The 17,317-nt window shown below is 40.8% G+C and overlaps 1 protein-coding gene across 1 annotated transcript in view; it reads right to left on the bottom strand.

The window, feature by feature from the left end:
- Positions 1–17,317, bottom strand: part of gabra2a (gamma-aminobutyric acid type A receptor subunit alpha2a) — a gene marked incomplete at both ends in the record, with an annotated part of 50,699 nt that overhangs the window by 15,550 nt on the left and 17,832 nt on the right. Inside the window, 3 exons of the mRNA XM_080042015.1 lie at positions 11,634–11,777; positions 12,663–12,745; positions 14,296–14,516. Coding sequence (XP_079898141.1) covers positions 11,634–11,777; positions 12,663–12,745; positions 14,296–14,516 — 448 coding nt within the window. The remainder of the gene's footprint in view (positions 1–11,633; positions 11,778–12,662; positions 12,746–14,295; positions 14,517–17,317) is intronic.

Raw genomic sequence — 17,317 nt, forward strand, 5'->3', positions numbered from 1 at the left:
ATGGCGCTTCGCAGCATCTCCTCCGTTCCACAGATCCGCTGCTGTTTAGTTGCGTGTCTCGCCTTTTTCCTTCCGCATGCACTTTACGATTTCGCCGGCTGTTGTTTCTAAATGGTGAATTTGTCGTTGTCTGACTATTGCTGCATAGTCCGCCGTTGAGGGAAATACAGTGAGTGTGCATGGCGTGCAGCTGTTCAATGAGGATATTTTTTCCGATTCAAATCATTGTAAAATTTAAAATGAATAGACCCATGTGGCGCTATTGTAGGTTAATTGTGAAAGAATGTGTGGGAAACCCTGCAGTATCTTGGTTTCATGTTAAATCAGTGTCACTTGTCATTAATTGTATATAAAAACTCTTTACTTTAATACAGCGAAACAATATGGATATCTCCCACAGTGTTTCTATTATAAATTCACTCTTAGGGACTCATTCCCTCTCAGCCAATCACTGTAGGCATAGAAGGTACGAACATGACATCATCCATAGCAACAGGGTCAACCCCGCCCTCTAGTCTTAGCTTAGGAGTCCCTCCCATTCCTTAGTAAAAGTTGGTCTTATCAGCTTTGTGAATAGGTTTTAAGAAATTACTCCTTACTAAGAACTTTTAGTGCTCCTTAGGAGTACTCTTAGTGCTAAGATAAAATGTTTTGTGAATACGGCCCCTGATCTTTTAGCCAGAATATAACATATGCTTTTTCTAAAGAATATATTTAACAATGACGTTTAAATGTCATTGTATATCGTAGGCTACTCTGTGAAAATGCCGCAAGGATGTTTTGAAAGTAGGCCTACTAAGGTCTAGTTGTTCTATACATTGTATAGGCCTAGTGTACAACACTGGCTGTAATGAGGGACAATGTTTTGCACTGCTTCTGTTCAATAAAATGTTGTTTTCAAATCCATTGTTGTTGTCTTTTCTTAAGTGATGTGTGACCTTCGGTCGAGCTGTTACAGGGCACAGAGCATTGCATATTTCAACTGTGATTTTGCATAGTTGTGTTAGGGCCAGACAATCCAGGCGAATATGGTTCAAATTTTAACTTAGATATTATCATGAAACTTTCCAGTTTATTAATATAAACATTTTTACATGAATGTTTGAAGTAATAGGCCTATAGTCCTACACATTTGCATCCTTATGTTGGATAAAGTCAGCAAAAATCTGTCAATCTTTATTTTATTTTTTACAGCCTATTAGTTTCCAAATGTACAGAACATATTTTGGATACAGCCCCATGTTTTCATTCTACAAAAATTATCCGTCTTAAAAATGCATTTTCTGCATGTTTTAAAGAAGAAACAACATGAACTAATTGTTCTGTAATCACCTTCAGTTTAGGCTGGTGCTAAGAATTATTACGGAAAGTTAAGTTGATGTAGACCTACATATCAACTAATAGCGTCATATGTGCTGTCCTGCAGCCAGCCAGCCACGTTATTAATGAATGAGAAGGTGATCCTGATGTCATATTTCGTAATTACGAGATCGGGGTGTGCCAATGGCTAGATAAGGTGTGAAACTTTATTTTATTTGGTGAATGCTCAGCGCTACTGTAGTTTGACGCTCGGACACAAAAAAAAGCCACGTCACAAAGTCACGTCATCCACCCACATAGGCTACTTTCCGTCTGTGCGGTTGAATGGAGATGGTAATAGAATAGAATAATACAATAAATGAATATCCTATATTGTCATTGAACAAGCAGAACGATTAGTTTACCACTTCTCTCCATCAATGCTATAGTAAAAGAAGGCAGCGTGTGTTCCCACAGCCCAATTGTCCCACATTCAACTATAGGCTGTTACGAGGTCGGCTAATTACCTCGTAACAAATCTGACCAGACTTATCAATTAGCTTGGCAGGATTTTTGGTGGGCCTATATAGGGCCGATTTACTTGCCACAACTTTGTGGGTTAGTGAGGAGAGTCATAACGACAGAAAGAGACAGATAGCGACAGATAGATAGATAGATAGCGACAGATAGAGAGATAGTGAGAGCGATTAGAGTTAGTGAAAAAATAAATAAATAAAAAATTGTATTGTGTTGGTGTGTCTGTCTTGGTAAGTGGGGCTGTGTATATTTGTTGTCACTTTTTGTCTTTATTTGTTTGTGTGTTAAATGGTGAGGGTATTACGGTATATTCACAGGTGTGTGTTTACAATAGGGGAGAAAGGTAGTGAGGGTATAGTCACAGGTGTGTGTAAGGTGTAAGGTGAGCGTAGGAAAGGTGACACAAGGGAAAGCGAGGATGGATCCCAACCGGGTGCGTGAGCTCATGGCTGTGCTACTCCATGGAAATGATCCGGATGGCTTGACCGCTAAGCAGCGGTTTGTCATCAAGAGGAGAGCAGAGTCCTTCAGGATAAAGGGTAAGGGTGCATGTCATGTCATCTTTTTTATGTGAAATTAATGTTACTTTGTACATGGTCCCTGACAAATAAACTAATAAACTAAACTAAACTAATTTGGCCTTAGGAAAAGGAGATATGATTAATCGTAATAATATAGCATTACAATTCTAGATGGAGAGTTGCACTATCTCTGTAGGCGCAAAAAACCCAACCAGAGCACCTGGCGAAGGTGGTTTGCTCTGCAGAGGAGGCAAATGCGCTGTTCGTGGAGTTCCACAGCAGCGCTATTGGTGGACACTGTGGGAGGGAGAAAACGCACAGTGCCATCATCAGCCGCTTTTACTGGCCTGGCATGGAGGACGATATTAGGAAGTGGGTGAGTTGGATGTTTTTACAATGGCTGTAGAGTACAAACGTTTGATGTAAATATATTACTTAAAATGTAGAACTCTTGTCCGTAAATACAACTAGGCCTACTAACTTGTGCAATTATGTGGATAACTCTTTCTGATACTATACTCAAAAGACTTAGTTTTCAACATTATCTTTCCGTTTAGATTTTGCAGTGTCCAGAGTGCCAATCGAAGAGGGCCAGTATAAAAGAAAAAAAGGAGTATCAGCCAATTGGAGTAAAGGAAACAACGGCACACATCGTCAGCTTTCAACACATCATCAATTATATTTATCTAATGCTCATTTTTTATCTTCCCACAGGTCACAGAGCCGCTTGAACTGGTTGGGATGGACCTAGTGGGTAGACTCACTCGAACCGAAGGTGGTAACCAGTACATTTGTGTAATGGTTGATTATTTCACCAAATGGGCAGAGGCTTACCCACTAAAGAGCAAAACAGCAGATGAGGTCACCAATTGTATTCTTGATTTATTTTACAAATTTGGTGCACCTAAAAGACTGCTAAAAGACCGAGGTTCCGAGTTTCGGAACAAGGTAAAGTAATGCTGCATTATGAATCCTAATATACAACTACTACTGTGCTGACACTTTGTTCTAATTTCAAGGTCAACTATGGATTGTGCGAGAGGCTGGGCATTAAAAGGAGCCTGTGCTCGCCCTACCACCCCCAGACCAATGGCCTTGTTGAGAAACTGAATGGCACCATACAAAGGTATAAGACTATTCTAATTTTTAAATGCATGCCAACACTTTGGTGCTAAAACAGAGGTGAAGATTTCCACGTACAATCTAAACAAGAAATTCAGAAGTATGTTATTTATGGTATCGGACAAATAACGATCTCTCCTGCATTCTCATTTATATTCTATAACTCTGCATTTTGCAGATCCCTCAACAAACTGGTGGCCAAGGAGCCCAAAACATGGGACAAAGTCCTCCAGGCCACCATGTTCGGCCTGCGGACTAAAAAACAACTGACAACACAGTACAGTCCGTACTTTTTGATGTTCGGAAGGGAGGCGAGGTATCCCTCAGAGGTGCCACAGGAGTACGAGGTAGCATTATCTAATGTTCTCATACATTTTATTCTTAAACTGTTTTAATTTGGCTCATATGGTACCAATTCTATGTTCGATCTTAATGTCATCTATGACAGGTCAGCGAATCAAAGGTCGCCAACCTTGTCATCAACGATGACGTTCCTGACTGTTTAAAACGGCAGCAGAGAACGTACGATGACGTGAAGGCCAATGTGGCCAAAAGCCACAAAAGGGAGAGGAGAGGGGCCAGGAAGACAACTTCATTGTTGGCGACATGGTGCTGCGCCAAAACAAGCGGCAGGAGGCGAGGAAAGAGGGAAATGGAGGCGGACATGCTGGGGCCCTATATAATTTCCCACCTAGAGGGGAAAAGTGCCGACCTTGTGTCCGAGAAAAAGCTGAAAGTAAACATCGACCACCTGACCCGCTATTTCCAGCCAGAGGAGAGGATTCCTGCAAAACTTTTAAAAAAATGCAGGATCCTTCTCCTCTGGCTGAGCCACTGTCCAAAGAAGAAACCTGTAAGTTATTTGACAGTAGTACACCCTAAATTATGCATTATGAAAACATTACTGAAAACTATCATTGTTTCCATTACAGTAATACGAAGCATATTGGCTGGGAGGGGTAAAGCGCGACTGTGGGCCAAATTTGGGCCCTATAAGGTTTATGCGGAGAATTTGAACGACTTTGCCCCAGGACAACTTTTGGAGAGCGAAGTACTTTATCAATTATTTCATGTATATTTAATGTTCCAATATTTTTTTGCCTTTACATTGTCTGAGAAATGGTGGATCACAAGTTACTCTTTACGTTATAGGTGGTGAATGCAAGTTCCTCTTTACGTTATAGGTGGTGAATGTATACCTTACGAGTGTTGGAAGGGAAACCTCAACATACATAATAGACTCCTACGCCATGACCTGTCTCCGGCAGGGGAAGAAAAACCGCTCAAGAAGAGTAAGTGGCTTTCTAAACCATTTTTTTTTCTTCGTTTTATCTGTGTGGGCAATGACGGATTACCGCATGGGCAAAGTGGGCACATGTCCAGGGCCCTGGCCAATAGGGGGGCCCTTGATTTTTTTTTTTTAATTAAAATTTTTTGACGGGGGTTTCCCCCCTGGGAATGGGTCGTAAAAAGTCGGGTTGTTTTACAATCGGGGTCTTATATTCGGCCGGGACAAGCGTGTGTGCGCTTGGATAGAGAACGATGTGTCTAGAGAAAAAAAGGCACAGGAAATGGCCAAAGAGCTCCACATCCCCACTGAAATCAAAGCCTCGACTCATTGTGTTGCGAGTCAACGTGTCAGAGGCACGAATCGGTACAGCGATCGACCTACAGTGGCTTTTCTGCTGTGGCAGTTGTAGTGAGGAGAGTTTGCCAACTGTGCGTTCCCTTTACGCACCAGTACCAGTGTAACGAGCGAGGCGGTTGTTTCACTTTACAGTTAGTCGGCAGTGAGATTGGGGTATCCAGGCTCGGGACATGCAATCAGATCGCGGAGCCTGTCCCCTCGACACCCGTTAACGTGCAGGAATCCCCTGTGATCATTTAGTTTTAAACCACAGAGTGTGTCTGTCTCACTGTGAACGACACCAACACAGCGTTTCACCGGGTGACGCGCTGCTTCGCTCAGACATTGAGTGTAGGCTCCGAGGTGGGCAAGGGTTGGCCAAAAAGCAGGCGCAGAGATCTTACAAAGGCAAAAAAAATCTGCTCGCGCGCTTAGCGCGCGCTCGCATCGTCGGTGTCTCTGCCCCAATCTAACTGTCTAGTAGGCTCCGGCGCAAAGAGTCTCTTTCTCTTGTGCAGCACCAGAGAGACTTTATAGAATTGTATTTCGCTCTATCTCTCTCTTTCTCTCTCTAGGCCGTGCACTGCATTATAATGTGTGTGATTGTGGATTGCACGGTGTGCTAGTGCGTGTATTTGCGTGTTGGTAGGGGTCCATGACTGGTTTGTGTCCAGGGCCCGTGGTCATGTTAATCCGTCCTTGTGTGTGGGGTCAATCTTAATTTTGTTTTTAGATTAACCTGTCGGACCATGACAGGGCTGCTGGGGCAGTATGCCACAATGGGCACTGGACTTTGATCGTAAGTAATGCTAAATGTTTAATATGATGTTACAATGCACTGTACAGAGGTTATATTGCTTGAATTTCATTTCCATAGATCATATATCTTACAGAGAACAGGGCTTTATACTTGGACCCGTTTGGGGCTAATGAGGCCCAACTGGCTCATTGTAAAGACATCACAAGGTGAGTGAAAAATCATATTCAATTTGTGTTGCACACTTTATTTTGGACACCATTTAATGAATAACATTTTCTTAACTATTCATCTGGCTGACATTTGGTATTAATTGAACATTACTTTTCTTGATTGAAGCTCTAACATGGGACAGTGTTAACTCACATTTTCAATCTCTACTGTTTTAGAGCACTGGTAAGACAGAAATGTGGGACAGTTGGGAGATGGGCCTGCGCCACTGTCCCCCATCCCAAACAGCAGGACGCCACCTCCTGTGGCGTTTTTGTCTGCAAGGTAACTTTTTGATTCTCTGTGGCCATCATTCATTATGAACCCAATGTATCATACTTATCAGAATTGTTGTAGCTTGCAGAGCAAATCCTTAAGGAAAAAGAAGTCCACTACCCTGTGGACCAGGAGGGTGTGGCAAGGCTGTGGCTAGAACTGGCCATGTCCCTTCTAAGGGATTCAGGTATACAGTACTGTAACAGGTCAATTTAATTGTGTCCGTATTAACATGTTACTATATTAATGTCTTTCTAATTTTAACAGATGGCCTCACCCAGCTGTGCCAGGCTTGTGGGGAGAAGAGCTCGGGGGCAGAGGTCGATGACTGGGTAAGAGGTTTTGGTAATTTAAGTACAGACCAACATTCAGCTGGAAGACTGGGAGAAACCTTTGTTACCTCAAGATCACTGGGTGAGCACTCAAGCACACAGCTATTGCAAATGTATAGTTTAATTCACCTAACTTGCATGTCTTTGCACCTTTTTTGGAGGACACTGGAGCAGCTGAAATATGGGTAGACTGACTACCGACAGAAAAGGGACTACAGCTAAGATTTGAGTCCAGAATCTGACACACGGCTATTGATTTTTATTTACTTGACTGTACATCCTACTCTGGATAAAAGATGTGAAGGCAACAGAATGGTTACAATATCCTAAAGTTTTTTCTTTTCTCTTTCAGATTGAGTGCTCGCTATGTCACATGTGGCTTCACATGCTATGTATTGGAAGTCCTTCAGCAGAAGGACTTTATGTATGTTCATCCTGCTGAGTTTGTCCCTATCTGATTTATTTTTCTCTCCTATGGCCTTAAAACGCTTCTGTACTTTAGTGTGTAGTAAAAAGAAAGAGTATGTGATTTGGAACGCAGGGAGGATTTGTATTTAGATTACTTTAACTTTAAAAAAATGTAAAATGCTTACTTAATGTCTGCTGGAAGTTGACCGGTGCATTGCCTACACATGAAAGGAAAGGACAACTTGTACAAAATCCAAATGGCTGATAGGAAAATGTTTCACTTTGATCTTGAAGGGATTACCTACTTCATTCAGGACACACCTAACAAGCTTTGTACAAGTTGCCATGTGTTATACAACTTTTCAAATGAAATGGCACTGCTTGTCTTTAATAAAATCTTTTTTTAATTAATTCAATGTACATTGTCTTTTCTTATGTGATTTATTTTTGATTGTTAACTGGGTAATAGGGGCAAAAATGTCAGTCCGTAGATGTGCAAAGCTGGGAGAGACCTACCCCAATAGACTTGCAGCTGTAATTAAAGAAATATGTGGTTCTACAAAGTATTGCCCCAGGGGGGGGGGGGGCTGAATACTTTTCTCTCCATTATTTTCGACTATAATTTCACAATTATATCACATAAAATAACAAACTAAATGAGTGTGTGTGGTTGTAATGTGAGAAGCCACTATATGTATAAGTTGTGTCTCTCTCGCTCTCTGAGAAGCTTACTCAGAAAATAATGTATGCACTATTCATTCTCTTCAATTGTTTTAAACCAATTTTTATTAGACATAACTGTACGAAGCAATATTAGTTATTATTGAAGCCGGGTTCAGAGAAAGAAGTTTGCTCACACCTGTAGGAACTGATGTGTTAACTTAATTTAAATAGATAAATAAACAAGTTATGCTACAATAGATAGAATTATTCAGTTTAATACCACATTACAAGTAAATAAGTCATGCATTCTAAATCCTTAAGTCTCAATTGAAATTGTTGATTCTGCAGAAGAATATGACCGATATCTTATCAATATTATCAATACAATATTTTCAATGTATAAGCAGCATTTTGCTATTGTAGCCTTCGTAGTTAGTCACGTGGGAATACAACTGCAATTCACTTATTTCACATACGGTAAGCCTACATTTTTATTTTTTTATATTATTATTTTTTTATAGTGATGAGAAAGGACTAGCACCAGTTATTGCCACGAACTTCGTAGCGTACCGACAAAGGTATTGACACAAAGCGTATGTAGGCTGACAAGAGAAGGAAATGGGGTCGCTGGTTCGACTCTGACAGATAGACTAACTATTTATAATTTTTGGTTGGGGGCAAATGTAATGATCCAGATCAGGGCAACTGGTGACAGTAGACTCGATGCCCGCAAACGTGAAATGATTGGGCCTACCTACAATATGTTCATGTTGGCCAAGAATCCGATCTAGGCTAGCCTATATTTAGACTTCCATAGCCTAGGCTACAGCTTGTTAGTGGAACAGTGTGAGGTAAGATTTGTGTTACACATGTGCGTAACAGCACGAAGTTTGGAGTCAGTTGTTGGCTTTGGGGCAAGTTGTGGCGATCAGATTAATTTGTGACAGCACATCGGCAAATAGCCTACCATCGTGTTTAAAATTGCATCACCTGTAGCTATGTTTCCCACTCATCACTATGATATTCTACATTACGAGGACCCGTCCAGATTATAAATTACTCTGTTTTTAAATCGGAGGACAGTATAGCATATACATTTAGAAAACTAACGCACGGGATATTTTTCTTGTAGGCTAATTATAATTTCGTACTGAATACATCCTATTGTTCATGTTGTCTACTTTGGTTATGTGACTGAAATAAGCTTATCATGATGTTTTAAAAATAAACCGACAAATGAATGTGACAGAGACGAAATCTTCCTGGTTTATTTGTTGGGTTATCTGGTGACAGCTAGGAGCGTGTAGGTGACTGTGTCGATGCCTTGTGAAAATAACGCAAACGTAAATAAGTTGATAGGCTGTGTGTGGTTGTGAGCCAGGTGGAGGTGCAGAGAGAGGTGAAAGCATAAGACTCAAGTCTAATATTTGAGTTTAATTAAGACGTTTTGCTGGACACTGTGGAGTGGATCTAGAGTGCTTGAGTTTCTGCGTGCAGTCTGTGGAAGTTCTACCACACTGGGAGTAGCCTACTGTTCTTTTACTGACACTATTTCTGCACTGCTTGTGTTCAATAAAATCTTGTTTTAATGACCATTTTGTTGTCTTTTCTTTTGTGATGCTCATCTCTACAGAGCTTGTATTGCATATTTGAACTTTGATTTGAGACACTGTGAAAAGGGTAAATAATAGATCATCATAAAACGTTGCCAGTTGATTACTTAGATTCAAAAAATATATTTTATGTATTACAATTTTAACAGAAATGTTTGAATGAATATGCAACTTTGCTATAGGCCTTTATAAATGCATTTTCTAGGCTACTATGTATTTCCAGAATAAATGTATCATAAATCATACAACTAACAACATAAATAATTATTCTGTAGGCCTAATAAACTCCAGAATAGTGATAAGAATTTGAGGTGTACAAGTGAATGTTGTAGAAAAAGAAAATAACTAATGTTGAGATAATGTCCGTCAAAGATGGGATAAATATACAGACGCAAACAGAAAAGGATTAGTCAAAGAAACACCTTGTAGCCTACATTTTGGACCGTTTATTTGTACTACACTATTCTGCAATTTGCTCATATTTGACATGCATTGTACTTTTATACTTCAATATTTGCCTATGTAAATATGGCAATACTAGCACTATGTAATTTCGTCCTACTTTGTGGCGCACCGTGTAAATTTCGTCCCAGCAAGTTTTTAATGAATGGGTAGATGAGATCGCTGGTTCGACTCCGACACGAATAAGTTTTCTTCCCCCCCACCGCCCGCGCAGAAGACAACTAATTCTTTATGTATTTTGGGACCAAAAGTAATGATCCTGCAAACGGTTTATAGCAGGTTTTAAAATAAACCGATAAATGAATGCAAAGAGAGACGATGTTTTCAATAGGTTTATTTCCGGGTTTTTAGACAAGGGATCCTAAACAGACACGCCTACGAAACATCTGCAAATGCCACAAGCTACCCTGATCACCAGTTGATCTGACACACCGGGTCCGGCCCGCGGGCCGCCTATTGAATAGCCCTGGTCTAAATGATTAAACATCGCATCCATCGACTTAACGGACCCGTCCCTCACACCAAGGGCTGAAAAAACGTAGGGGAACGAGTCAAACATTCGCCGATTCAAACTAGTACTTCTATTCAGCTTCAAAATAAAAGACAGCACTCACCATTCTGTAGGACTACAGCATAACTGATGGCAACTCCACTCCATAAACTTTATCTTAATAGATAAAGTACCAGTAGCATATGCCCCATGGACCTGTCCAGCATCACAATGTAACCATTTATCCACATTGCAGAGCTTAGTTTGTCCGTCAGTAACAATGAAAACACAACTTCTCAATTGAATATAAAATGCAGAATGGATTGCACTCGGTATCAATTCATCCAACCTTATTATTAAATAAACCCCAAAAAGTTTCTGACTCACCAATCTGACTCCCTGGCTGTAGAAAGAAGCAAGACGATAGTAATCCAGTGACAGTCTGACTGACAGCACAGCTAGCTAGCATCCTTCCGTTCATGTAGGCTACCTGTCCGTTTGAAATGCTCGAACATTGTTTGTCCCTGTTGCTGCTGTACACCGTCCAAGGCTGGCGCAGGCCTTTCTCTTGCTATTCATTCGGTTCCCTTTTAAATTATAATCCAATTTGTTAAAATTCCTCTGAAATATCTGCGGGCATGGACCCGGCAGCTGCAATGTTGACTTTAAAATCCGCGGGGGTAACGACGTGAATGAGCATAGCCGGCGTAATGACGTTGGCCTAAGTTGCGTAAATGTCCAGTAATATCCCGATTTTAATTGGTCCATGAATGATATGTAACGTAAAGGCTTCTAGCATACCATATTTATGTCAAAATAAGCCCAAATAATCCTGTTTATTTGCGTACATGTTAAAGAATACAAATCGAAGTGCGCATGCGCAAAATATTTTTTTGCTTGCCTCCACAATGAATAGGAGGCAAAGGCACAGCTTATTTTGGCGTAACTTACTAACTGCCACCTTTCTCATCAAAACGTCTACACTTTTTTAAAGTAATCGCGGATTACATGTAAAGATTGAAATAATTAACAGTAATAATACAAATAGAAGTTTACCCTGACCGCATGTCACTGCTAGTGCCTACTGTACAAGCCTGTGTGGCAGTGTACAGTAGGATCTGGGGTTGCTTCAGTTGGTCAGGTCTAGGTTCTAAGCAACCAATAAAGCTCATCAAAATTAAAGATGGACAGATGGACAGAGTGTGTGACTTTTCTTTTTTGCCGGTCAGTGTACAAACCTTTTCCATTTGTCTAAGTTTTGGTATTCTCTTTGTCTCTCTTCTGTTTTGATTTCAAATATAAAGAATGATGCTCACCAGTGCTAGATTTAATGGTCTCCTTCCCGACAGTCTGGCCCACTAAGTCATACTGGTTGAGTCTGGATCCATCGGCCGCCACGTCCACAGACTGGGAGGCATTACGAGTCCAGATGTAAGTCACCTCCGTCTTAGTGTAGGCATCTGACAGAGCAAGGGCACACTGAGCAACACACCCATCCTACAATAGACTCGCAAGAGCCAAACATGTAATACAAAATATGAAACAAAACCCGATAATGTAACAAAATACTGTTTGCAAAACGTAATCATTTTTTGCCCAAAATATATGAAAACCTTTTACATTTTGTGTCAGTTAGAACATTATGGAGCGAGCAAAATATAGTAAAAATAGTGTAATATCTGTAGGCTATTTTATTACATAGTGAGTCAATATGCAGTGTGATGCAGAGTGGAGTATCAATACAAGCATTCTTTTTAAAAGTTCTAATGTAATTCGAGGCTCAAAGTTCTCATACACAAACTTTAATACTACAATACAAAATATGTTGCTTCTCTATAATGTAACGACTGACACAAAATGTCAGAAGTTGTTACATTTTGGGCAAAAAGTTATGACTTTTTGGGCGCAGCATTTTGTAGCATTATCGATCAGTTATTACATTTTGGGTTTTATTTAAAAAAATTATCACATTCCAGGCTATTACAAGTCTCTTCCTCAAGATTCAAGATGATTTATTTTGTCATTGTACATGTTTCAGAACAACGATAATCTGTTTACAGTTATACCCCGCCAAGAGACATAGAGTGACAGTAACCAAACATGGGAGATACACTGAAGAGTCGTCCTCATATTCAACCCGGAGTAGCAGACGCAGTGCAATATTAATAACGTGTAACTGATGTTTGATCAGCGCTTTACAAAGAATGTTTTTTTTTTAAATCAACATTTGAATAGATATGCAACTTTTTGAATATGTTATGATATTGCCTGTCTTACACATTTTGTACTTTTCACCATTGGATGTTGTAACAGTGCAGAGTGATAGGTGTGAGTCTCAGACTTACAGCTGCCAAACTTGAGAGGACATGAGTGAGAGTCCATGGGGAAGTCTTCCAGGTGCATGGGGCACTCCGCTTGAACCGTTAGCCTGGCAATAAACGGACCACACACACACACACACACACACACACTCACGTTTGTTTAATTTCCTTAAAAACAATGATGGGAAATTGTATTGTTTCAGTGTCAAATCAAAAAAATTATTGGCTTATTATTTGGAAAGCATCCCACTATCCTGGTGGGGATGGGTATCAACACAGAAGTTGATACACTCCGTTACACAGTCAGTCATGGAGTATGCATCCCTCGCTTAGTCCAGAGTTATATTTTCATTTTCTTGTCGGGCAGTTGATAAATTCATGCAAAGCTGTCCATGAGCGAGAAGTGTGGTTTAAGCCTACAGAGATTGCTGTGAAAGCATATGGGTGATGTGTTTGGAGTCTCCAGGGTGACTGAGCTGATGTCTGCAACAGCTGACGGCTGGATGTAAACAGCAATGAGGATGTGAACACATGTGAACTCCCTCTGCAGAATAATATGGACACAAACAAAATGGCAGCAGTCCAATGTCTGCGCAGGAGAGTCGCTTCTATATAGTCATGTGGCAGCGATTGCCCCATATGTCGTTAATAAACTGTCGGCCCCGTTTGTGATGTTTTATTCTGCGGTTAAAGGAATAGTTCAACATTTTTACTTTTTAGCTTTTCGTCTCACTGTGCAGGCTCAAGAAAAGGGTGATACAGTGCATGCATTTTCGATAAAGAAATGGGCAAAGGTGTCTCATCCAGGTTATCTTAGCTCAAACACTGGTAGTCAAGGGGATCAGGTCAAAAGATAAACTTTACAACATCACTAAACGCTCCTGTGTGCTTGTTGGGACTTGTTTATTTACCATGGAATGTTGCGCTCTATAATTTATTAAAAATAAAATACATAGTGAAGGGAAACCAGGATTTGCCTGTGACGGTCACATAAGTATTTTATTTGAGATGACATATTTATTTTAAAGGCTCAGTGGGTGAACATTACTGGGTTGAATGTTATTGCCGACTTTATATCCATGATGTACATATCAGTGATTACTGAATGATAATAATCACTGTCACCTTCATCTAACAAACAGGTTGTATTCCAAGCAGCTGACTTTTGTCATTTCATGGTCACATTAAGATGGTTCAGTTTAGTTGTTGGATGGATAACCACTAAATCGCAAAAGCGACAATAGGGAAGGGGGAGAAAACAAAAAGCACAAAGCTGTAAAGGGCCACACAGGCTACCTTTTAATATAGTAAACTAAAGCAAGAACAAAACCACTACTGCCAAGCAGCTGAAAGGATACACAAGTAAAACAGTTGACTTTGCAACACTTAACACAGAGAGCACTCTGAGACAACCTCTCACTACCTCTGAAGGTGAGACAATGAGCAGCACAGAGCACTGGGGTCTCAGGGCATATATACCCTCTTCACACCTGGGCTCAATTAGCCAATCAGTGCACACACACCTGATTGCAGTGAGTGAATCAGTCACCCTTCTCGCGGAGGCGAAATATTTCGTGCCCTCACAGGGCTGAAATCTTCTGTGTCCTCACAATATCAAGCAAATCAAACATATGAAATGCAAGCAGCTACTGTATACCTCATAGTGTAGAGCAAGGTCCCATCCTCCATGATCCTCAGCAGCTTGTTGGGCATGGTCATGTTGTGGGCCACAGACTTCTTGCCGTTATGGAAGAAGGTGTCAGGGGTCCAGATCTTACTGGCCATCAGGTTGTTGAGAGGCAGGATGTTCATCGGCCCGTGGAACTTCAATCGCTCGTCCTTCCAGCTCTGACGGAAGAACACATCTACAGTGTACTCCTAAGGGAGGGACAGAGAAGGAAAGACCATGTGTGGATATGACAACTGGACAGAAGAAGACCGACAGGTGTATTATCAATTAATGTTCATGATCAATGATGCTTTCTTTTGTTCCCTTCTAGGCTATCAACAGCCATGTCTGCCCCTGTGTGTCCACACCTAAATGGAACACACAAAGGCATTGGCCGTGTCCGGACTGCCATACTAACATCCTACTCATACTCATTTTGACTTCAATTTGAGTATGTGACGGTTGGGTATGCGAGTTTGGGTATGTGAGAAATTCCCGGATGAGTACTAACTTCCGGGAAGATTTTGGGTATGAATCGATTGTATACTTTTCCTACTCAACCGCCCCACAATGCACTGGGTCAATTCTACCCGCCCAGGAAAATGAAATATTTTCGAGCAAGTTGCTAGGCAACAACATTGTTTGGGGTTCCGCGATCTGACAACTGTACGTGCAGTCATTCATAAACTCTTACAATAGATAAGAGATGAAGATAAATACCTAACAACATTAGAGTCACTAAGTGAAATGAGTGTTGTGAGTCTGATAGTGGAGAGAGATTAGAACAGATCGCTGTTCCACACACCGCGGCTCGTCCAGCTCAACTCACAGACAGCTGAGTGCTGATGAGCCGGACAGAGAGCGTCGGAGGGATCCTCCGCCTCAAAACATCATTATTATAAAACAAGAGGTCTAAAACACAGATGATGAACACAGGACTGTAAAAATCTAGTTCAATATCTAACCTGTAGAGGGCGGTTATAAGCTTAACAGTGTCTAAACTGCCTGAATCTTATAAGAAGAAGAAGAAATTCTTCATTGCTTGAGTATACTTCAACTGAAAACGTTTCGACGCAGCTCGCATACACAATCGATCTTTGAGTAGAGAGTATGCAGTATATAGATGGTGAGTATGTAGGATGTAGGACGCTAGTATGGCAGTCCGGACACGGCCATTGTTATGCTCAAAGAAAATTACTGTGGTGGCTGTGGTGAAGTGGGTAAGGCGGTCGACCTTCAACTACAGGGTCGGTGGTTCGGTCCCCTGTCCCCCCGCCACATGTCGAAGTGTCCCTGAGCTAGACACTGAACCCTAGATTGCTCCCGATAGTTAGCCTGCTATCGGTGTGTGAATGGTAACGTGGGAATGGGAACAGGTCTCCCTTGAAAAAGAATCTCCGGTCTCGATGGGATTTAACTGTATAATAAAGGTTTAAAACACAAAAAACTGTCCCAACATTAAACATCTGAAGCCCTAATAAGGCATTACAATTAAAAATGTCATTTTAAAGATATATGGCAACCAAAAAAGCAATAAAGATTCTATGAAGAAATAAGAGACCTCTTGTACTCCACTTCTAACCTTCATTCTGAACACAGAAAAATATTATCTTCACATATATAATATATTTTCCTACTTCCACAACATAGCTAGGATTAGGTATTTTCTATCCATGGCTGATCATCCCCTTGTTTGTTTCATCCAGACTTAATAATTGTTATCTTTTTCATTCTGCTCAGCTGTTTGCCACTACTGCAGTCTTCCAAAGGTTCAGAATGCAGGATCTTGACTAAAACCAGAATATGTGATCACATTACATTCATTTTAATAACTCGTGAATTATGCAATGATACATGAATCACCCCTTCATACTTGTCTGAACTCACTAGACCTTATATCCCATCTTAGAATACAGGGTCACTGTCTGTCCCCAGAGTTATAAAGAAGTCAGAAGGTTGCATGGCTTTCTGTTATTGCTCTCCATTCCTTTGGAATAATCTCCCTGTTCAAATCAGAAAATGTGACTGTGTTGAGGCCTATACATCTGAACTTAAAGGTCACCTATTATGCAAAATGACCTTTTTCATGGTTTCCTACATTAATATGGGTCCCTGGAGTGACAAGAGACTCCCAAAGTACGAGAATAAATAACCCTCCCTCTTTCTCTCCATTTTCACCTTTCTGAAAACATGTCTTCAAATCCCCCCCAATTTTGATTTATTCTGGAACCATGCAGATCTATTTAAAAGGGATGGGATTCACCCAACCCACCATGGAAGCCACATTCTGGCATGCAATATCCAGCATGTAGTGCAATCCTCCACACGTGCGTGACTTTACTCGGCACACGCCCACTCCACAGATCGCCCACACCTCTCTTCCTCTGCACTCATATCAGGTTACCATTTGAGTCTCCAGCACCCCCTGCTGTCCACCTCCGGCATCACCATGTAAAATACTGGTTACTTCACCTCCCCATACTGTTGCTGTTTATGTGACTAACCCAACAACACGTTCAAGAAACACTTGTCATTTTAATACTGCAAATTTCTCAAACCTGGTATCCATTCCCCTTCAGCCACAGTCTGCTGTAGTAAATAGGGCTGACAATGCTTCGCACTCAAACACACTAAGTTTGGCCTAAGTCAGATCTTTGTCAGGTAAAACATGTTTAATTAATGATTTTATTACCAAGCACAATCTTGATTTTATGTTTTTAACTGAAACTTGGTTGGACCAAGACAACAGCTCAGCTGTTCTTATCGAGTCAACCCACCCAAACTTCACTTTCATGAGTGAGGCCAGAGTTCATAGGAAAGGTGGTGGAGTTGCTATTTTATTTAATGAATCTCTACAATGCAAAAAGATGTCATACGGAAATGTTGTTTCATTTGAATATGTTTCTCAAGTTAAATTCAGCCTCTCGAGCCATTTTTATTAATATCTACAGGCCACCAAAATACTGTGCAAGCTTTTTTGATGACTTTGCTGAACTGGGGCCTATTGCAT

Source organism: Ammodytes marinus, assembly GCF_949987685.1.
Source record: "Ammodytes marinus genome assembly, chromosome: 15".
Lineage (NCBI taxonomy): Eukaryota > Metazoa > Chordata > Actinopteri > Uranoscopiformes > Ammodytidae > Ammodytes > Ammodytes marinus.